At 38.9% G+C, this 23,484-nt stretch overlaps 1 protein-coding gene across 2 annotated transcripts in view; it reads right to left on the minus strand.

Moving 5' to 3' along the window:
- Nucleotides 1–23,484, minus strand: part of RELN (reelin) — a 306,374-nt gene that overhangs the window by 165,173 nt on the left and 117,717 nt on the right. For both annotated transcript variants that reach the window (XM_069801790.1, XM_069801791.1), the window contains exons 4-6: nucleotides 15,333–15,403; nucleotides 6,175–6,207; nucleotides 4,447–4,525 (exon numbers count right to left, since the gene is read on the minus strand). In XM_069801790.1, the coding sequence (XP_069657891.1) occupies nucleotides 4,447–4,525; nucleotides 6,175–6,207; nucleotides 15,333–15,403 (183 nt within the window). The remainder of the gene's footprint in view (nucleotides 1–4,446; nucleotides 4,526–6,174; nucleotides 6,208–15,332; nucleotides 15,404–23,484) is intronic.

Genomic DNA, 23,484 nt, shown 5'->3' on the forward strand with positions numbered 1-23,484 from the left:
TTTTAAGGGTATGTCTTCTGTAAGTGATTGCTGTTTGGAGTGCTGATAGGCTTTGAGATGAAACATGGCATCAAATTGGGAAGGAGAGTTTAGCCAGCAACAAGCTTCTGTACAGAGACTTTCTTTTTTAAACATACTGAATCTCATGTTCTCTACAGCCCTACTGTTAAAACTGTTTTATACAAAAACATACATTAATGCCAGCATCTCTTCTTTACTAACTCACACATCTTCTTTTTCCCCCCTTTTTGTCTCAACATTAAATCTTTTATCATAGGAGTAAACACAATATTTTTTCTAGATTTGTTCTTGCTTGGCCTGTTTTACTTCTTATATAGCACCTTTTTTATACTCTCCTGTGCAATTTTATGAGGTTACATGGAGGCAAGATAGTCACAGAAACAGGTGCTCAATAACCTAGACAGTCTTACAGATACCACCCATATTGGTCCTCTTTTCATCCAGCCATTCCCTGGCCCTTCCCTGGCAAGTAGTACATGGTGCAGATTCCCTTTCCCTACAGAGGAAGTCAATTACTTTCATGGTTCCTGACCTTTCTGAACTAAAACAATCCTGCCAGTTTTCAGGAAGTCTCATGTACCACCAATCACGTGCACTATTAGACTTTTTATTGAAAAATGCACTAAACGTTACTGTCTAATTAGTTCCACAAGTCAGCTGTGAACTGCTTAGTATGGCCATCGGTGCTGTGATTACCGTGGAGTGGGAGTCACTTACCTACCTTAACTTCCACAGCTAATACATGTTAGACCTAAAATACATTGGGCATTTATGAATGTGTGAAGCACACTCGTTTCACAAGCCAAAGAGATCTTTGTAAAGTTGGTGGCAAATGAGATCCAAGAAATGAGGAAATCTTTGCTTAAGTAAGCAGGCTTGTGCCTACGGGTCGGAGACTTTGGAAATAATCATATTCTGACATGATTGCACGCTGGAAGAAAAGAATATAAAAATTAGTTGGACACACCACGCAAGAAAATCCTCATGGTGGCTGTGTCCCAAGAAAATGAGAGCGATGAGACATGCTCTCATTCCTGCATTCCCAGCACAGAAATCCTCCCTGCTTCCTTCTCCTTACGCGTCCCTTCTGATGCCTCCTTGTCTCCTTGTCCTTTCCCACTTTAGCAGTTTCTCCTGTTTTCTTTCAATCAGCAAACTGTGATTTAGGTCAGCAACCCATTCCCAGGTGCTGTGATTTTTCTGTTTATAAAGAGCCCCATCCCAGCCTTCCCTTTCTTCTCCCCTTGCATCTCCAGAAACACTCATAGCCACTCCTTCCCTGCTCCTGAGCCTCCAAAGAAACAGATGGTTGCTGGGTAGGATGTGTCTTGATGCATTTGAAAGAGCAGAAATTCATAAAAAACAGGCAGTCACTCTTGAAATCATACAGCGCCCTTGTGCAAAATAGATATTTGATATGAGGCCTCTCCCAGCGATGGAGTGACACACAGGCTCTGCTGGGACTCATAAAATTAGACACACACAGAAGCTATAAAATGCTTTGCTTGTGCACTTGGACTGTACATTTCTGCCAGAGCTGCACATGCCAGAAAGGGGATCAGGAGGAGTGGGACAATATTAATCACATCCAAGCCAGTGTTATGTAGGATTTGGGAATAAAAGATCATAGGAAAGTACAAATATTCCTCTTTTCATCTTTACACAACTAATGGTTTCAGAAATTATTAGAGTGGCTTAGTCTACCTGGCCCCTGGTGACACAGCACTGCTGGAGTACTGGCGCACACAAGGTAGTTGCTACCACACACTCCAAGAGTAGCAGACCAGGGACTGAGCAGGGCTGGAAATACTGCTCTAGCAGTTACCGCAATTGTTTGTGATAAAGATGGGATTTTAGCAGCTGCCAGGGGAAAAAAAGCAATTTTAGGGTGGATGGTGTAAACCGTTCATAATCCCTGATTTAAGTCCCACTAGACAATCAAATGAGAATGAGCTTTCTGCCACTAAGAGGGTCTTCACTGGAGGCAGAGCTACTGTAGGAGTCCTTTATGCAGAAAAGCTCATGACACCTCATTACAGCTTTCTTTTATTTGTGCTCCACTTCTGTTAGTATTGCTGAAGATGTTGGCTTTCTGGTGTTATTACAGGAAAATCTGTCTCAGGATTGTGTTGAGTTTCGGGACCCTCTCTCCCAGCTCACACCTCTGCACTGACCCACCAACCAAGGTGGATCAAGGTTATTCCAGAGGGACCAAATCCAAATCTTGGGGACAAAAGGAGCAGGAGACTGGGGGCTCTTTTAGTCTGAAATTTCTCTGTTGAGACTTCTATAAAGCAACGATGAATTTAAAGATAAGAGAGCAATGGAAAAATAAATTATGGAGGCTCCCAACAGACAGGCCCTCTGTGAATTATGAGACATCTGCAGGGAAATAATGCCTCATCTCATTTCTCTCCACTCAAGTCCATTTAACACACTGCTGCTAACGCTATCTACCTTGGCAGCTATTCTGTAACCCATTAAGAGTCCTTGATCTATTAATTCCCATAAAGAAAGAGGGTTTTTTATAATATAGTATTCCAGGTCCTTAATGCATCTGTCCAGAAAAACTTTTTAAGAGATGATACAAAACGAGGAAAAATAGTAGGTACATATTAAAAAGTACTACAATAAGTGTGTGCAAAAGAAAAATATCCATAAAATTCCATAAAGCACTATCTTTTTACCTAAGATGGTGAAACTGTGAAAGACCTACACAGATGGAAAACTGTGACAGGCCTTACTAAAAAGGAAAATTAAATCAGATTTCACAGAGCGTGTACATTCTTAACTAACAAATGCAGGTAACTGCTAAAATGCCTGTCAAGAATTTATTTGAACAAGATAAACTAACCCAGTAAAATATTTCTGTGTCTTGTATGAATTAAATAAATAAAATTAGTTGTATTTATGAAATAGGATTGGAAGGAATAGAAAACTCAGTAAGAATCTCATATCAAAAAAGGAGACTCCAACCTTCAAAACTTCCGATAAGACGACCGACAAATGTTAAGACTGATAAATGTGTTTATCTGGGTATAGTACAACCAGTAGCTATGTTCACTATAGATAACAGAATCAGTTTTGTACTATAAAAGACCTATAACTTCCTCTTTTGTGACATACGTACATATATGATATGAATTGGTACTCTATCACTACGATCATTGTGGTGGTAAAATTATTAATATTTAAGATTGAGAGGTCTGGCTAAGAGTTATCTTTGCTAAAAGAACATTCCTTTTGACTAAAAGTTAACAGTGCAATTGTTTCCAACTCCCCACTTCTGAGCTAAGATAATACTGGGTGTGCCAGGTTCTGCCAACAGCCATCTCTCCATATTGTCCTATTATTTACTGTTGGAGTCCTTAGAATTGTGGCAGCGACTTAAAGAGTCCATCCCTCCCAGGGATGGGTACTTGGCTTTATGAACATTGAAATGATTGTTTTTCCTCACTTCTTTCCTTGTCTTCTGCAACTGTGTATGGGTTGGGTCTCTGCAATCACTTGGCAGAGAACAGGGGAGCAGAGGGGGAGATGCTGTCTGAGTGCTCTCTCACTATGATCATAGTTAATAAAGCTTCTGCCTGACCTGTCCTAAATTGTACTTGTCTTACTATGCACGTGGAGTCCCGAGATTCTCCAACAGCATCTACTGGTTAAAGAATGATAACAACCTGTGCTTGCTGTTTCAGACACAGGCTGTGATAATATGAATGACCCTACTCACGAATCTCGATGAACGAAAAAATCCTAGCAATTGGGAGTTGCTGTATAGAGCTGGGAAGGGAAGGATTTTCCTTCCTATACAATACAAAAGTTTTGGAAAAGTTTGCCTTCCACAAAATAAAAGACAATCAACAAAAAATCAACCTTAAATATTTTCAGCAGCTGAAATTTAGATGGAGGTATTTACTTCCAGTTATTTTTTTCTTTTGAATGACTTGGAAACATTTGATTTCAGTTTAGAAGGAATTTTTACTGTAGTTAGCTACACCAGAAACATGTACTACATGAACATGAAATAAATAAATTTAAAAAATAGGAAAAAACAAAGTTTAATTATTGAAATTCATCACCTTTTCCATGAAAAGTTATGATTTCAAGAAATTAAAATCTTCATACAAAAACATTCACTGAGCTCAGCTCTAGTCCTTCTTTATATTTTTGGATTAATTCAAAATTTGAAGTCAATGAGAATTTGTCACTCACTTCAATGGGCTTAGAATTTCTCAGTCACACATTAATCAATTAATTAATAAACTAATGTATTTAGGTCCCAATGGAGTTAAGACACACATAAGCTTACACCAATGTGAGCTGAGGTATGTATGAATTAATATAATACAAATACTTCACTATAATAACCAAAATGTTGTAATTTGCTCAAATATGTATAAAGGAAAGCAGAAGTCTGAAACTCACCACATGGTGGGATTCAATTCTTGCTGATGGTAAGAGTCAAAGTCATCTCGTAGGATAATGCTGTCACTGTGCATTTCAGCTACAAAGAAAAGAAAGCACTATATGAAAAAAATGCAGTGTAATTGTCCTGTGCTTTCTAAGTGTTGCCTTACCTAGAGCTAAAGCAACGCACTGCAAAAGGAGGAAATCAGCTTTTTAAAGTATGCTAGTCACAAAAGCATGGTTTTCTCAGTTACAGGTTTTTTTGCTTACTCTGGATCATAGTACCACAATAAAATTAAGCAGTACCCCAATTTATCACCAACGTGTGATGGCTATAAAAAGATGCAGTCATCAAGTACGTACTAAATGTTTTAAGAACTTTTGTTCCAAATTGTTGGTTGTTCTGAAAGTTCAGAAAAAATTCCCTCCAAATCCAGATTTTGGAAACACTGGCACAAGGAGGGATGAGATGTCCCAGTGAACGTACTACAGTTCTAACAGTCAGGGGGTTTATTCTGAAAACTCATAAGCAAAAATCCATGAGCTCATTGGAATTTCTTTGCTGCTGTCAGTGAAGCTGGCAGTAAAGGTCAGCTCATTTAAGGAATATAAACTGTGAGTTATGTTACGCAAATGTTTCTAACCATCGGTCTGCAAGCTTCAGACTTCAATTTTCCCCCTAGATTTACTGTATCATTTACATACGATGACCAAAAAAAAAACCCCAAATCCCAAAACTTTGGCAGCTGTATTTGTATTAGACAGACCCTTCTCTACAAATACTTCCATTAAATGAATGAAGTAACTGTCACCTACTATTCAAAAGGAGCAAGGATGCCAGAATCTGTCCTGGACTAATCAAATTGCAACACACGGGTTGGTGCAGGGCTGGACCTCTGCTGTGTGCTCTGTGCCCTGCTTGGAGAGCAGGAGAGGCAGTGCCCTGCTCCTGGGTGCACCTTGGAGGTGCACTGGCACAAAACCTTCCTCCCAGTGACCCAGCACTGGTGTAACGGTGCTGTCCCACACTGGGCGTTATGGGTCATAGAATCATAGAATGGTTTGATTTGGAAGGGACCTTAAAGATCATTGAGTTCCAACCCCCCTGCCATGGGCAGGGACACCTTCCACTAGAGTAGGTTGCTCAAAGCCCCATCCAACCTGGCCTTGAACACTGCCAAGGATGGGGCATCCACAGCCTCTCTAGGCAACCTCTGCCAGTGCCTCACCACCCTCACAGTGAAGAACTTCTTCCTTACATCTAATCTAAATCTACCCTCTTTCACTTTAAAGCCATTACCCCTCATCCTATCACTACACACCCTGTTAAAGAGTCCCTCCCCATCTTTCCTGTAGGCCCCCTTTCGGTACTGGAAGGCTGCTATAAGGTCCCCCCGGAGCCTTTTCTTCTCCAGGCTGAACTTCCCCAACTCTCTCAGCCTGTCTTCATAGGAGAGGTGCTCCAGTCCTGGTCCTCATGCAAACAGATGCTCTAATACATAGCTAAGAAGAAAAGCTCTGCAGTATCATATACTTGCACTGCAAGTGTTCAAATGCAATAAATAAACAGCAATAAAAATCACAACAAAAAAACAACTAATCAGAATTAGACATAATTCAATTCATTTTATGAGTCTCATTTTTATTTGAATTCCCCAGAGCTAGTTTCATATGACCTTACAGATTGTTTATTATAATAAAGTTAGTGATTCTGAGTTTTAGTAATAAGAATGACAAATCACCTACCTAGGTGAGGATGTAAGGGAGCTTCTGTCGGGGCTGCAGAGAACAAAGACACACAATGCATGAATATCTTCTATGATCAGGGCTTAACTGCAGCATTAAAAATTGATTCAGCATAAAACAAATTGTACAGTAAATGTTCTCTTTAGTCAACTATCCTGACAGTTTAATTATGAAAAATGTGATACATACGGAAAGTTATAAAAATATAACAGTAAAAAAAAATTCTATAATTAAAATAAGCATCAATAATAAATGAAAGACAGAAATGCTTGTATAGAAAGGTAAGAAAGATCACGTCTAGTCTAGGATTATGAGAGATTATTAGAAATAATTTGGATTAAGATTCAGTAATTCAATGATTGACAAAGAAAGTGGGAATTAGTCTCAACAAAAGAAATAGTCTAGGCGAGGCAGAAATGCCGCACTTTGACCATTTATACTGCACTGGACAACATTTTACTGGGTATATTGTTGGGAGAAAAAAATCCTAGTATTCCTAGGGCAACAAGTAACAGATTGACTCTGCAAATCATTGAATCAAACACTTATTTTAAAGCACATTTTTACTTGCATTGCTGAATCAATTCCCCAGTAGGTCTCTGTCTTCCAAGAAACAGCTAATATCATAGTGACAGACCGCATGGCCAGCATGTGTGTGAAATGATAAAACTTTATTAAGTAGTCTTCTCCTAACACATTGCAAGAGGAGTCTCAGTGTAACATCACAAAAATGAAAACAGAATGTATCTGAAAGGGCACAGCTACATAAAAAATATAGGGAAGGCTAGAAGGTGGTTACAACACAGTGTGCTAGATACTCCATGGTAGCTACTACATCCATAGCCTTGCCTGATCTTAAATCCAAAGCAACTTACACCTCCTTCACGGAGGCAAAGAGGGTGCAATAAGCAAGCTCCTGGGGAGCAGCTACCTCTTTTGCCACTCTGTACCTCACCCGTGCAGCTGTATTTCTAGCTGTATTTTGTACTTGGTAAATTGAACACCAAAAAAAGAGACTTTTTGAAGCCAGGCTTCTTTTGATGATTCTGTGTTTCTTCTTGGGCACTGACCTAAATTGTATCACTACTCCTAATTTGTTCAGCATATTTGCAAAAAATTACTGAAGTACTGCAATTTCTGTCATAACATCTGACAAATTAAAAATAGATTAAAAATGAACATAAAAATGAATGCAGCAATCTGCGTAAAGCCCTCACACATAGTCATTTGAATAGAAAGACCAACACAAATCTCAAGAATTTTGTTTTTCTCTTCCTGCTTTCTCCTTAAACACTGGGTTTGCATGGAGGCGTGACATTTTGTAATGAAATTGCAACATTTCATGGGGAAGTTGGTGATTAAGAAGCCTGAGCAACAAACAACCGAGGTATTTGCAGACCAGAAAAGGATGGCAAGCAGTCTGGCTTTAGCTTAGACAGAAACCTTTGATTTAACTGACTTACAGCTTGGAAGACTGACAGGTTTTACTCCATCCAGTAACCTTATATAAATATATATATATATATATACAATGCTGAAAACAACCACAGAACCACTGAAAGCTTTACTGCAGAGAAGAGCAAAGGCATTCTTAAGAGTCTGATGCTGAACAGAAATCACAGACATGCAGAAATATGAAATCTTTCTTTCTTTATGCAGCTAACTTGCTCCATTTTTTTATACAAGCAACTTATCCATGCCATCTTGTCTTCCCCAGTAGAAATGCCAATAATGACTCTAGCAATGGCCAAGACCTCTCATCATGACGGTACAAAATCTGGAGCAATACAATGCCAATTGCACATTAAGCTTGGTGCTGCTTCCAGGATAAAACTGGGATGCACTGGTGGACACTACACAGGAGAAGACTGCATTTGTTCCTTGCAGTCCCAGGCATTGTTCTTCTTCATGGAGGCATGTATAAATTTCTCTAGAAAACTTTTAAAAACTATTTGCACAGAAGAAATGGATTAAACTGGATTAACTGAATTATTTCCCAGATTGAGCAATGCAAGCTGTTTGGATTTTGCCTGTAGGAAAAGAAGTACATTATGGCATGGGATTTGAAATACTCCTGATATTGTAAGATGTTAAGATGTTAAGCTTAAAACAAGACCACTGTCTCTGATGCTCTGTATTACCCCTTTTCATTAGTTCCAGATCATTACTAAGGGATGATCCATTGTGAACACAGGTGTGGCTGAGGCCCACTCTGCTAATGCTCATCTGTGAGGAGGATGGTCATGTCAGGCCATCTCATTAGTTGGCCAAGCAAATTTCATTAGCCTTTGAGAGTAACTCCATCGAAAGAGACCTTCCTCTCCAACAAGAGCAGTTCAGACCTCAAAATGAAAATGAAAGACTTGATTGTCATTCATCCCAGGTCGCTTGGCATCGCTCTTTGGAAGAAGCTTTCTGTGGAAGGCAGTCCAACCCAGGATACACACAGTCACTAATAATACTTTCTGAAGTTATTATGCAAAATTTCAGCATTCAGCCAAAAGGCACAGGTATAGCACAAACTTGGAATCTTTACATTTGCAAAATCCTTTGACTTCAGCATTTTTTTAAAATATAACTAGCTGTTTATGTGTTTAAAGAATACAAAATCAGGATCTGAGAATTTTTCCTAAAACAGTTCTTCAATTATATGCATAGCATATTGCAAACCAAAACTGCTTACCAATAGACTGAAATGAAGGAAATTTTGCAGATGCATATTAGTGCTACTGTTCACTCATTTAAAAAACTAAAGGTGGAAATTAAGCAGACACTTAATGTTGGACAAAAGGTTGTTCTTACAAACAAAGACTTTATGTTGAGGAGGGGCAATGGTTCCCAAATCTTTACAGGATCTGAGAGCCCAAGCATTTTTGCCTCAGGTATTCCTTCATCTGATTTGTAATTCAAATTCCAGAGCTGAGTATGACAAAAGACTGTGAAGGTACCACTTAATAAGCAATAAACCTAGACTTTTATCTCACTATGAATAATTTCCGTATTACATTTTATATTTTGTTGCAAAATACCACTGTGTTGATCTTCAAGTGTTGTAGTTAAGGTCCCCAAATTAATAGAAATTCAGAACATCACACAAAAACAATTGTAGCAGTGTTAAAATATTTTCAGATCTGGCTTTTTTATCAATTTATAGAACTACTTATTTTAAAACAATATGGATTGTACAGTAGGCCATACAGTGTGGCTGAAGTCAAATGGAGTTTCCTCATGTAACATGACAAAGCTAAAAAAAATTATATGGTGCAGAGTAGCTATACAGTGCAAAGATATAAAACATTTACAGTTTAAAAAGAATTATACAATACTTCAGACTGAGGGGGGGAAAAAAAGGCCATTGCTGTTTGTATTTTAAACCATGATTCACTTTTTTAGATTTTCCTTAGGCACATGGTTGGGTGGTTTTAAATTTAGGATCAGTATTTGTGTGGCTCCAAAATGTATCTTAGATTGAAGGAGAATGTTGTACCTTTTTAAAAAAGTAAAGTAAATGAATTTATTATTTGATTTTTAACTAGCACCCTGGGTATATACAGAGCTTTACAAGAGACGAATTGTACTAAGCAAAGAATGGAAATGGAGCTCAACAGAGTTCACAATCTAAGAGGCATGAGCAAATACAATATGAGAAAATGTAAGGAAATGTAGGGTGCGTGCCTTGTAAGACAAGGCAATCCCTTTGGTAAGGAAAAGCACAGAAGGAGGTACACAATACAAAGTGATTCAGAGACAGAAAGGCCACAGTCAAACTGTGAGAATCCTGAAGAAATTAATGGGGAATTCAAAAGTCAATGGGGTCATTGTGGGGCTCTGTGTCAATGGGATGAGGGAGAATGAAGGCATCTTTTGGAGTAAAAGGTTAAAATTTTCTGTGGATGAAGTAAGGCTACTGAAAGGTTAAGCCAATAGAAAAATATGCCCTGTTTTGGTTAAACTGGAAGGGAGGGAAATAGGAGAGAAGTGGGAAGGGAATGTCATCTTCACATAGAGGAGCTGGAATATGAGGAGGGAAAAAAGATTTGGCAATGGTTCTGATGTCAATGGAAAAATAAGAACCAAAATCATTAAACATGGTAATGATTAACTGTTAAGCAAAACTAGTCTCCAGATAAAAAAAGCTAGCATAATGCAAATGAAACACATTTTCCAGCAACATCAGTTTGTACTATTGACAGCCATATTCCATAGATCTGTGGGGTCAAGCCTGTGTACAGGGATAGAGAGGGAATACAGCATAAGAAAATATTCTTAAAGCTCACTGGAAAATAGACTTTTTTTTTTCTTTTTTCTCTCAGAACCCTGAACTTTTTTTTTTTTTAAATATAAAGGAAAAATTAATTACAGAAACGCAAACGCTCAAATGCTCCCAGACAAACACTGTGCTCAGGGTTCAACAGCCAGCAGCCATTAGCTGTTGATCATCAATTCATCACAAAGGAGATGTGGAGAGAGGTATATTCTATTTTGCAGATTATAAAAAAGTCCAGTCTCCTTGTCATTAGCAGCCAGATGAAGACAAGGAAGGAAATTAATGCTTTTATTTAGACTCCTGCCAATACTTTCGCTCTACTGGTAAACAAAGTTACTATTGAATGATAGAGGCTGAACATCCCCCGAGAGACAGTGTGTTGCCCGAGGGCTGCATTATTCTCGCTGACACATAAACCAAGGAACAATACGTCAGCTCTAAACTCCAGTCTTCTGTTCTGTAAAATACTGCTCTGGTCAAGCCTGAGAACCTGCAATCTGTTTTGCATTTGTTTTTCAGTGTTCTTAAATTTTACAAGGTACAAAACACACCTAAAAGGTCTGCCACAAACATTCAGGCAAAAGTGATCAAATAAAAGAGAGTCTGGGCTAATTCTCAGGATTTACTTTCATATGGAGACATCTGTCAGACTGTAGACTGGTTTCTTAAGAAAGGAGTCCCAATCCTGTAATTTGTGGCATTGAGCATGAGATTGTATAAAATTCTAGGAACTATGCTGAAAGGAATGATTTTGCACTAGGAGGGAACAACATCCTTCATCTTTTCCATCTCTTAGGTTTTACTATTCTGTTCTCCTCTAGTCAGTCAGAATTAAATTACACACTCACGAATCTCCCAGTATGGTCCTTATGCCAAAGAACAGTGCTACTGGTCAAAAGTTACATAGTGTACCAGGGAAATGGCCTTCTTAACTCTTTAGCACTACTTGGTGCAGTAAAGGCAGGCAGGGTTGTGGGACATGTCAGCTGCATCCATCCCTGCACTGTGAGCTGTTTCTCCTAGCAGCATCACTGTTTTCATACAGACCTAAACTCTTTTGAGTTCTACAGTGTAATGCAGCCAGGTCTGATGTTTTGTCAACTTCATTTTAATTATGCTACAGTTTATTAATGTATGATTTTTGTTCTACTCAAGCCAGGAATAAATATGAATCAAACTGCACAATAATAAGTTCACCTTATTTTCCATTTATTTTGCTATTAGATCAACAAGTTAAAGATATTGTTAATTAAAGATATTATTAATGGCAAGAACATCATCAGTCACTAACATCCTTATTTGTCCTTAAATGTATTTATAAGACATGTAACTTTTCTGTCTTGGCTTATACATTTTGTGTTTTCTTGCCTATTTTTGCTGGATTAACTCTTTTGTGTGATAATTTTTAAGTCTCCTTTCTTCAATATCCAATAAAATTCTTATAAACTTTAAAGCTTACATCGGTTCTCAAAGATCTCTCTATCTTCCTAAAATATTTGTTATATGCTGAACACACAGCTTTTCAAGTGATTATTCTACCTTCTTTGGTATCTTTCCCTATGGCATCATTGCTTATTCCATTTACATTATATATAGGGCTGCTTGTTTGGCATTGCCATCCCTTAATGCTACCCTTTATCATCCTCTAATTCTCTTCAAAATAATAACTACTTTCCTTTCACTGCACAAATCCCATTAACTCTATCAGGATTTACTAATGCACATCTGAGGGTGGACAGCCACAGTGAACATGATTTCTGAGATTCCTTGCTACTTTCATGTCTTCATGTATATCCTTTGTACTAGTTATTATGAAGTCTGATATAATCTCCAGTGAACATACTTATTAAAAAGATATCCTGTAATAAATCTATGAAGTTGCCCTGTGGTTTTATTTTCTTTACTTAATATGTCACATCATTCACTACAGCATTTCAGTATAGTAATGTTTAGGGCCAGAAAGAGACCATAAAACCTCATTTATGTCAATCTACCTTGCTGTTCTGCATATATCTTAATATGATATTTGGTCTAAATAAATTCACTAATTCTTTTGGAAAGAATCTTTTGTTTACATTAATAGTATTGATGAAACTGTGATTGTCTACATGGAATAAAAGAAGTGAGGTTTGCTTCAAAGAAAGCATCTTTTATCCGAGTAGAAAAATTAATCCTAGTATTGTAAGAGTTATAATAGTACACACTGGTTAGGGGCACTAACGCAATGTACATTGTCTGCTGAAGAAATAAGTACAAAAGGGCAGAAGAGAGCCTGGTGCTGGAATGGATACGAGGAAGGGCAATGGGTAACTGGGTGGTTGACTATCTCAGTCAAGAAAACCGTGGCCAAGCTAGGAAACTAAGGGGAGAGAAGCCTTTGTGAAGATAAAAATGTGGGAGAAGGACCAAGAGAACCTCTGAGAAGCTTGCACATCGGTATTGCAAGGAAATCTGATGACTGATTACATGGCTGTCATACACTGTCACCTGCTCATAGAACAGTACCTCTGGGTGATCCTTGACTAAGTCAAACCTGACGTTTGCAGAGTTACCACAATGACATCACATATTTTGGAGAAGACAAATCCACAAAGTCTCTGAAGTGACTGTATACAAAGCAAAGAGAATTGCTGGGAATATCACAGGAAAGACAGAAGTCATGAGAATGCCGGAGACTATGACGAGGTGGGGAAGCTGGAGGCCCTTTCAGGGAAGCTGTGCAGGATGTGGCTATCAGTGGCTAGATGGGAGAAGGAGGCAAAGTGACTGTCACAGCTGAGCAGCCAGCGAAGGCCCACGGATGGCACATCTCAGCATCTTTTATTCTCTACACACAACCAATACGCAAATCCCATTTTCTCCTTTTTCTGCAGAGTCCCTGTGAACTCAGGGACAGCACGCAGTACTATAACGACTTACTGTTCTAACCAACCTAAGTGTTGCTAAAGTGTTGATTTGAGGTTAGGTTATGCTCCAAAATTGGAGAAATGTAAAGCAGAGAAGGGTGAAAGAATTATAATTTCTGCTGTCTGCTCTCCTACTAAAATCTCCTGGTGCAGCATGTCTGAAGAAAGGACTGTCAAAGCCTGTATAGATAGATTTCTACTCAGTAGTCTCTGTTTATCAAGTTATTTTCTTCTAGCAGGGAGAAATCTTGTTGCTTTGCCCATATTCTTCTTGACCATACTGCCAGTTCTGACACTGATAGTCAGCTTGCTTGCACGTAGCTTTCACTGTGCTGGTCACTGCCAGCTCTCTGGCCCCCTATAACTCTGCCATCAATAAGTCTTTTTACTTCCTTCTCCTTTCCTTACCTGTTCTGGCCACCACAGACCGCCTTTTGCTGTGATGCACTCACTATGCAGCCCTGCTTTGGAGACTTTCATCCGCTTATGAGGCTTTTCATCATTTTATGCTGATGACTCTGCATATTAGTTTTTCCACTCTTGACTTGTGTCCATACAGTGAGTAGCCTGTGTGAGATATCCTCACCATCCTCCTTAGCACATCCCAAATGGTGATCCTGCCGACAATTCTGTTCCCAAATCCCCTTATACTAGTCACCAAGACACTACTCTTGCACACCCACATTATGGGGATACAATTTATCTCCTGTTCTGAATACCAAATGCATTTTGGTAATTTCTCCAGATGTTTTTTTCCTTCCACACAGTAAAAATACTGATACATGCCTGGCCCAATCACCTTCCATCCAGACCATCATAACACTCCCCTCTGATGGCCAGCACCTGAGTTACATTTTTCTACTTCATTTGAAATATAACTAAACTTCCTAGCTTGTTAGCTAAGATCTACAGCCACCTCTCTGAATCCAACTTCCTACTTCCCATTGAAATATTAAAATACTCAAAACTCAAATACTGAAATTGAAAATTAAAACTTTTCCCTCATTATCACAGAAGTACTATTCATACCTTATATGAACAACTCAGTATATGCTCCTGACATGAAGTTCAACAGCTTCTTATTGCAGAAGTCTTCGCACAGATATTCCCAAACTCATAGGAGAAAAAAACCCCTATAGCTCTAATGCCCCCAAAGGATGTATTTTGGGGGATTTTCTCTTGTTTGTTAATATGACAACACATTTCTAATTTTGAAATATTTATTTTAGACTGTTTGGCCCATGTTTCACTGTCTCTTTTCACATGGAAGTATTACTGGAATTTTGCAGAGAAAATCAGCACAGAAATTCCTTTCTCTCGTGTACCAAAAATGATGGATACCTTCTCTACTTCCCACTGCTTTAATGAAGCAGGTTCAAAGCAGTGTACTGTTTGTAGACAACAGCTGACAACAGGACATTTATTTTTAGGTTATTCATCAAAAGGATATATATGATAAGCTGTGCAAACAATCAGATTTTTAGTTTGTCTAAGTCAAACATTTTGTTTAGCTATAAAAATGATCAAATGTTGCAGGTGACGGGAGAAAATTTCATGGCCTACTTTCACAAAATAGGAAGGCAGGCTCTTCACAGAGATACGTGTGAGCTGGATGGTAAACAAAGCTTTTGCTTCAGGTATACTGCATTTTTTGCTTATAGAATACAGTGAGACTTAAAACTTAGCTTGTGGTTTTGACAAAAAACAAATGGTGGTGGTTACAGGCTGATTTCAGGTAAATGTATAATGCAATAGGATTTACTTTAACTTTTATATATTCCCCAATGTTTAGAGAGAGGACAGAGGAGTTTCACAGATAACTAATGGGAAGTATGAAGCCAAAGAAAATATCAGTTTTAAGAATATAAATAAGACCCTCATATTAAGTTTTCTACAAAATAGCTTTCATGATGAGTAACACTGATATGCAAGTACAATGGAAAACCATATTTGCCACATATTTTTAATATGATGGTGGCTCTTACCTCCCTGTTCACACAGCTGTTGTGCTAAGGCATCCTTGAATATAACTTGGCCCCTATGAGTAGCTGTAGCCCTGTGAACATAAAAAAGACAACAATAAATCATGTAGTATTTTTATTTATATATGCATATGTATATATATATGCATGACTAATCAAATCAGAAGTCCCATTCTGCTTTCTTCCTGTGTTCTTCTTTCGGCACTCTTTGAAATTCATAGAATAATTTGTAGGGATTGTTTCTGTGTATAGCAAAAGAAAAGTTCCTAAACCAAAATGGCTAGGTTGGTAATAAACAGCACTGGCACAGGGATTCAATGAAGGACATGAGTAAAAGTAAGCATATTGCAAAGCTAAGCACATCACTCTGTCTGACAAAGCGTTCCTGTCTCAGTACAGAATAGAAGAAATGGTTGCAGAGCTACTGCCCTGTGAAATTAATAGTCACACGACCCAATAGGCAACAGCAATGGCAGTACTGTTATACGCTACTGATAGAAATGTAGAGCTTGAATGGGTGTCCAGAAATCCTCTCTGGAAACAAAGGGAGAGACAAATAAGCTCTCTGCCCCAGGCCTCAGCCAAACATCTCCAAAAAAGGAGACCATACAACATTTTTTTGTATTGGGTTTTGCTGCCAGTTAAGTTTTTCCTTCTTTTTATTTCCCTCATTGTCCAGACAAGCTGAAGTGGATTACTTTCTCTTTTTTTTTTTTAAACATCATCGTGCTTTCTGTTTTCTTCCCTCAAAGTAAGAAGCCCGGTACCTTCACACTGCCTGTCCTCTAACCATTCACTTTCTGAACAATGTACTGTTTTCTTGGTCTCTTCTGGTCTCAGTCTGCCCCCATCTTTGAGGAAGTGATATGCCTATAGCTGCACATAGAGTTTCTATACTTGAGGTCTCACCAGTTTTGTCTTAAGAATAATTATTTCCCATTAATGACCCACAGCTAATAGACCATCTAATGTATGATTGAGAAAGATTTGTCATTTTGTTTTCTCATAATCAGCTAGAAATACAATGCAATTTGATTTGTTTTTCTCTTACAGAGCTTTCATACTAACAGTGCTAGTAAATCTTTATTTCCAATTGCTCATTTCTTCCCTCTTTTCTAAGTGTAGTACTTCATAACTTCAGTTTTATCTCAGGGATTTCAAAACCTCTCGGTATTTGCCAGTGTTGCCTCTGAAGTCCGATTTCTTGCAGCCAAAGTTCTTCCAATATCTGTCTAGACTCATACACACTCTTCATACATCTTCTTTATCCTTTCTCCAAGTCAGTAATGAAAATAATTAACATTAATGGAATCAAGATAGATCCATATGAACTTCTTGAAATAGCCTCTCAGTTCAACAGTAGGACATTGAAAGCTACTTCCCAGCCAGCTGTGTGCCCTCTCTAATGGATCATGCCTCTCTTGCTTATGAAAAAGTCAGGAAGGACCATAAAGGAATGGTCCGAAAGGAAAGTCAAAATATATCACTTCTTTTCTTGGCTACTAGGCCAGTTACACTAACAAGGAAGAACAACAAAAGTAACACATCTAATATTAAATTTTACATATACAGTGGATCCTCAAGGCAAAATCTATCTGCAAACTGTCAGAGTACAAACAGGAGTAAATGAAAACTTCTCTGGGATCTAATTTGCTTCCTGCTCATTTAGAAAAGCTCTGTTTACACCAACGTGCACATCCGGAAATGCAAAACTACGGCCACCTGATGCTGCTATGGCTTTTAGGGCATTCCCTTCCTCTGCTTGCGGAAGGAGAGCTGTGTTGCTTTTTCCATCTGCTTGGACTTTCAGAGGCATACGTAAAGCTGGAGCCTTGCCTCACCTGGCAGCAATAGTATTTTGGCCACAGTGCTGGGATCAGATTACCAGTGTGAGGTTTTGGTTGTAGTCCCTACCAGTGCATCATGGAAACTATTTTAGTATTTCCAACACTTCTGTAAAATACAGCAAAACATCATGCCATAGTTCTTCATTAGCATTTCTTCATCTGCTGACAAGACTGGTGACCATACTGAGTACAGAGTGAAAGAAAAATAAATACATCGCCCCAGCGCATAAAGGCAAGAGAGCTGAGACTTTAAGTCTCATTTAAAAGTATGAACTAAAGTATTTCTTAAAGCTGCGTTGTGATGAATATGCAAGAAACCATGTTCGCTCACACATTTCTGAAAATTTCCTTACAGGTGTATGTGGACACACAAGTCAGAATGGGACCAAACAATCTCCAAAATCAAACATGTGCCCAGGCTTCTTTAAAAGGACCACATATCGTGACTTCCTCTAGCAGCTGAAATGGCAGGGCATTCCACAGCCAGCTTTGGGTCCAAGGCAGCACCAACAGACATGTTTTGCAAATATGTTTCACTGTGGGAATTCCATGTCTTGAGCAAAAACCTGGCTCACCATGCTCCTGAGCACATACAAGAAAATGCCACGCCTAAGGCATAGAAGGTATTTTGTACAACACTGCTATCCCGCCCCCAAGCTGGCAGGGTGGAAGAGAGGGCTCTTTGTAGGCAGTGAGAAAGAAAACTTACATTAGCAGTGGACTGGGACTTCAGAGATGCTGTTTATGCAACAGCTTGGGATACAATTCAGGATGTAACGCAACAACAATGGCAACCACAAAATTCCTTTCTGAGGCAGATAGGAAACACGGACCCCATGCAGAGCGGCGCTCAAGTGTGTGTCTGAATGCAAACAAATACCAAATAATACCAATAAAACTAAACTGTGTACTGTTTACTGGATCTCTGCACACATGTGAGAAAAAGGGGATCTGGGGAGAGAGCCAGCAGCCAACTGAATGATCTGCATCTTTCTGTGTCTATCATCCCTTGCTTGATAATGCACACTAGGAGCCAATTATTGCTGCTCCATAGCAGGAGCGATCTGCACCCTGGGGACAACAGTGCCGTGCAGTAAGGGCACCACTTCCTACAGCATATGCTCATATTAGCATTAGTTTTGCAATGGGCATACGCATGAGTTCTGCACTAGCCAGTGCAGCTTCAGAGAATTATTAAGGGTATTGCTACTGTCAGTTTACCAGTATTATCTCCTTGTTTTTCTCTGTATTTATGCTTTATTCATGGAGGAAATGACAATAATGCAGTGCAATTATGCATGAACTAAGCTACTTTTAGATAGAAATGCGAAACATATCTTTTCTGCATTGAACTTTCTTTGCTGGTGATGTTCCTACCTGACAAGTGAGATTAATGGAACAGGATCATGAATTTGGATTTTTCTCTTAAAAATATGTAACATATCCAAAAACACATCCATCCCTATATTCAGACTCAAGTCTAACAACTACATAATATTTATAGTAATTATAATAAAAATAATACTGGCAATGCCTGAAAGAGACTCTACTATAGAAAGAAAATTATTCGACTATTCACTGTGGGGTTTTGTTTTCTTGACATATATATCCCGTAACTGATTTTTGTGCTGTTTTTCAAAAGTTTATACACTGTCTTTAAAGTAGTTAAATATTGCTTAGATGAAGGGTACTATTAATTGGTGTTACTCTACACCAGTCTATAGTCGCACTCTGTCAATGTATGCTATTTATTTCCAGATAAAGGGCAAGTGACTAATCAAATCTGACCTGTCAGTCAGCCGAAAGGCAAGATGCAAGCTCTGCGTGTCCCCAGAGGTAATTCTTCACTAGGAATGAATCTTTCCACAGGGATGAAAAATAAAAGAAAAAAATGGGAGGGAACAGGAACATCCTGACATGGTAAGTGAGAGCTTTGAAAGAAGAACAACTTAAAGGTAATAAGGTTCCTCTTTATATTAACTTCACACTGCCATTAGCCTAGATGTATTTGTCTGCCTGGGGCTATGCAAGACAGAGAGGAAAATGTGTTTTTTAAAAGTAGCAAGAGGAGATAAACTGCTGACAGAGGAAGAAAGAGGTCTGAACACAAGAAGACCATATCGAGCGTCAAGGCTCGCTGTCAGTTCAAGGCATTACCAACCCCATGCTTCAATTACAGCAATTCTGTAATTTTCCTTCCTAAACCACAACTATTCAAGTTGAAATCGGGTGCCAATAAAGACTTTTAGACTGTCTGTCACGGAAAAGCAAAAAAAGAAATATGACTTGCTGATTCTCTACTTGAACTACATATAGTCCACATCACCTGTGAAACAGACTTGAAATGCCACCCTGCTCAAGTGCCAACAAGCTTAAAACATTTTATTCAAGTGCAGTATTGCCAGCTCCTCTGAACATAGCCTAAGTAATATCAATTTGTCCTGTGTAATGACACAGATTCTTGCCAGGTGGTTTGGGAGAAAAGAAATCCAGAAACACATACATTCATGAACGTCTAGATAGAGAGACGTCGCTCCAGCCTCCTGTTGATTAGATGCAGCATGCTGAGCTGCATGTCTAGGCGCAGAGTACCTGTTCCAGGCCTTCCACTGAAGCTGCCACCATTTGGTCATGCTCTGGAGTTCACACGCCCAGTGGTCACTCTGCCCTTACAGGGGTGCTTGGTATCTGCGAATTTCCCTGGCAAGGAAAGGCACTGGGACAAATTCATTTGCAGGGGGGACAGGACTGGGAAAAGACTCAGGTTTCTACAGTAAAATACCTCATCTCATGACATCCCCCAAAAGATTTTCAATGGGACCAAGGAAAATGAGGTTATTTTTTACCCACACTAGCAGAGTTTAACCCTGTGCCTGCTGCTAGCAGCTGCATTGCATATCTGTACACAGTGGCTCATGACTGCTTCCCCTGGAGGAAATTTAGGGTGACATCCATAGCGCCAGCTCCAGGAAAATCAGTGACTGCCTATATGAAGCTGAGATTGGTCTTCTCAAACCCCACAGCGCTGTCCCCCCAAATCAGGTCTGATCCACCGACATGCTCCCTCCCTGCTGCTGCAGGGCAGATGGTTGGTGTTGGGCATCTGATGAGACTGGTCTGGAACAGAAAACAAAGCAATGCATATCCAATAATTGCTGTTGTGATTTTATATTGAAGTATCTCATATTTCATATTGGATTCACATGCATTGCTAACATGTTTTTATTAACAGATTGCATTTTAAAGAGAGTGTTTCAGCTCGGGAAAGCACAGGGTACGTGGGACTGAGCCATGCACGGACACTGCCTGTGTTGCCTGGCTCTGCCAGCTCCATGTGTGGAAAGGATGCACAGCAGCACTGCCTAGAGGCCAGGGTAGATATTTGCCCTCTTTATGCAAATGAACTGGTGGATTTTTAATACATTGTTAAATTTGCATGACCATCTCTGCTTGTAGGGTTGTCTTGTTTTAGCTGTTGTCTTTTTTAAAAAAATATGATCCCCCAATATTGCCTAATTAAGAGATGTCTAAATAAAATAACTTCAAAAGCAAGATGGAGAATAGGCCTTCTGGAGATTAAGTACACAGGGTAGTTGTGTCCAGCCTTTCTTGGTGGGAGTGTGAAACATTTTCTTGCAGTGCCCTGCAAAGGTGGTTTAATGACCATTTACTATGCGTGGCAGAGGTGAGGCCAGGCTGGTCTGCGTTTTAGCCCGTGTCTCCTACCATGGCTGAAATCTTTGGTGACAATTTCTTCAAGAGCAGCCAAGACCAACATATTACACCTGACTGGGAGATGGTGTTGGTGTTGGGGTCAGCAGGGAGAATGCACAGAGCACTCGTGGCTGCTGATCCAGAAGGTGCTTGGGTGGGAGGCTTTCAGCTACTGGTTAAATGCCTCTAAGTTGTGTTTTTTCAGTTTCCACTTGACATGCAAGCACAGTCTAATTAAAGTAGCAGGAATTAGATTTGTGTGTTCTGAAAGGCACATTTTTGACTCTGCCTTCCCCTCCCTGTCCCAAATGGTTTCTTCCCTAAGATGCTATAAAAAAAGTCATCTGTCCTGACCACATTCAGCATAAACTCACAGGGAAATTTGGCAAGTAAGATGTAATTACTTATGTAGACACTTGTTCAGGAGACTGGAATTAGCACACTTGCTCTAAAAGCTTTGATCAGAGGTGAAAAGCCTTCAGAGGGAAAGGATTAAAGTGGCCAGCAAAAGCTAGGGTATGTGTTAGAGGGCAAAGAGCTATCATTTCATTTGGGGCAGCTGTCCTGAGCTGAAGTTTGTGGTTCACATTCATAAATTATGCTCACGACTTACTTCATGGGTGAGTTAAGACTCCTTTGCCTTCACTTAGAGTAAATGCAAGAGAAACAAAAGCCACTTCACTTTCTCTCTTGTCTCTGAATTTACCTCTGGGGACTGTGCATGTGGGGAAAGGGACTCAAAAGTCAACCTAAGGGTGTGGTCAGTATCTTTGTTAAAATTAAAATTTTGTTTAAAAAAATTTTGAAAATAATAAAGTCTAAGAGACAGAAAATGTAGAACAAATGTCAAAAGCCTTCTCAGCAAGAGCCAATAAACACCAAGGAAAGAAATCAAAGTCTCCTTTTGCAAATGTTTTTGGTATTAAACCAACATTTAAAGCCACACTTGCATTTCTGCATATGGACATGAGAGCATGTGTACTCACATCAACTACCTTTACCTGAGACCACACTGACATTAACGAAACATGCACCAAAACATTGATATGCCTGGCAGAAACTCACTGGGTTGGGATAAAACACACTATGTGCAGAGATGGGCTATTTCTCCCTCCCACACACTATCTATGCAGTCTGAAAAGCTAATTGTAACTCTTTCAGTGTTGGTAGACCCAAACCTGCATCCAGCTGGTCTTGCAGAACTTTTATCTCATTCAGTGCATGCCATGCAAAACATGCATTTTTAAAACCTACAACTTCAACCACACTTCAGCCTCTTTTAAAAGTGTGCAGTAGTCTGTGCACGCTCCTGTCTGTTGACCTGATGTGTGCATTTTCGACTGGTCCAGCACACTTACAAGACACTTGTAAGACACAAGACGTGTTTTGTTGCTCTTTGGCATTTAAAAAAAAGTTATATGTTTGAGAGACAATATGATGATTTGGGGTAAATATAAGGGGAGGAATACAGCAGTTAAATGGTAACATCAGCCCCAAATGAAATGAATTTAAATTTTTTATGGTTTAACATAGAAACCTATGCTAGGCTGTGTATACTTAGGATGTGCTGGTCTGATTAGGGATTGATTTAAGTACATATTTAAGGACTTTCTTTAACCAAGATTTGAATAAAACAAATGTCAAGTAGAAAAATAAATGAGATTAACATATAATTATAGCCTGTATTACAGAGAATGGATCTAAGGTTACAGCATTGGAAGCATTAGGGTTCACAGGCAGCTATGGTCCCTACACTTTACAATTTATAAGAACTTTTTTTTGTAGTCCTAAAAAGTTTTGGTTGCAAAGTGTGAGTACAAAAGAGGGATACAGCAGAACAGTCCATATGCATTTTGAAAGAGGAAAAAAGTAAGAATTACCATTTTAAACTGTATATAAACATTTTCATCCTCCTTTCCCTTGTATCTCAGAGAATAAAAAGACTTTTTTTTTTTTTAAATTCTACCTAGTTTTATGTGACTGCAATGATTAGAGCTTCTTGCTGACTGAAAGCAGATTAGGACAATACTTTCTTCTCAGCTACAGGAAATCCAACATTTTCATTAGTATTTTGCATTGTGTGACTATAAAGGAAAGCAAATTCTATTCTTTCTACATGTTAAATAAAGGGTTATTGCAGTGGCATCTGCCAAGCAGTCAGTTCATATAAATAATAGAACAAGCATGCATTGTCTCTCTACTGACACAGTGCCAACAACGAGGTCCCTGTTTTCCATCTTTTTCAGTGTTTGGCAGAGGATGCTGTCCTTGTCTTAGGTTTTGCAATGTGTTGTACTTCATTATCTAGTGAAATACCGATTGTATGGGTTTTAGGTTTTTAATGCATTGAGTATTTACAACTATTTAAAATGTACATTAACCCTAAGCTAATGAATGTATTACATCTTTTTGGTATAAAACCTACTGGTTTTCCCAAATTTCACTTGTGTAGTCTTCTAAAGCCTATATTCAGTAAAAATACCATTCAATCACCTAAATTATCCTTCAAGAATGAAAAAAACTTTGCCTTTTACTGTATCACAAGAAGAAATGTTACAGTTACTGTGGATTTTAAAGTACTTGACATATCTAAA

The sequence above is a fragment of the Haliaeetus albicilla genome, chromosome 14 (genome assembly GCF_947461875.1).
Source record: "Haliaeetus albicilla chromosome 14, bHalAlb1.1, whole genome shotgun sequence".
Taxonomy (NCBI): Eukaryota; Metazoa; Chordata; class Aves; order Accipitriformes; family Accipitridae; genus Haliaeetus; species Haliaeetus albicilla.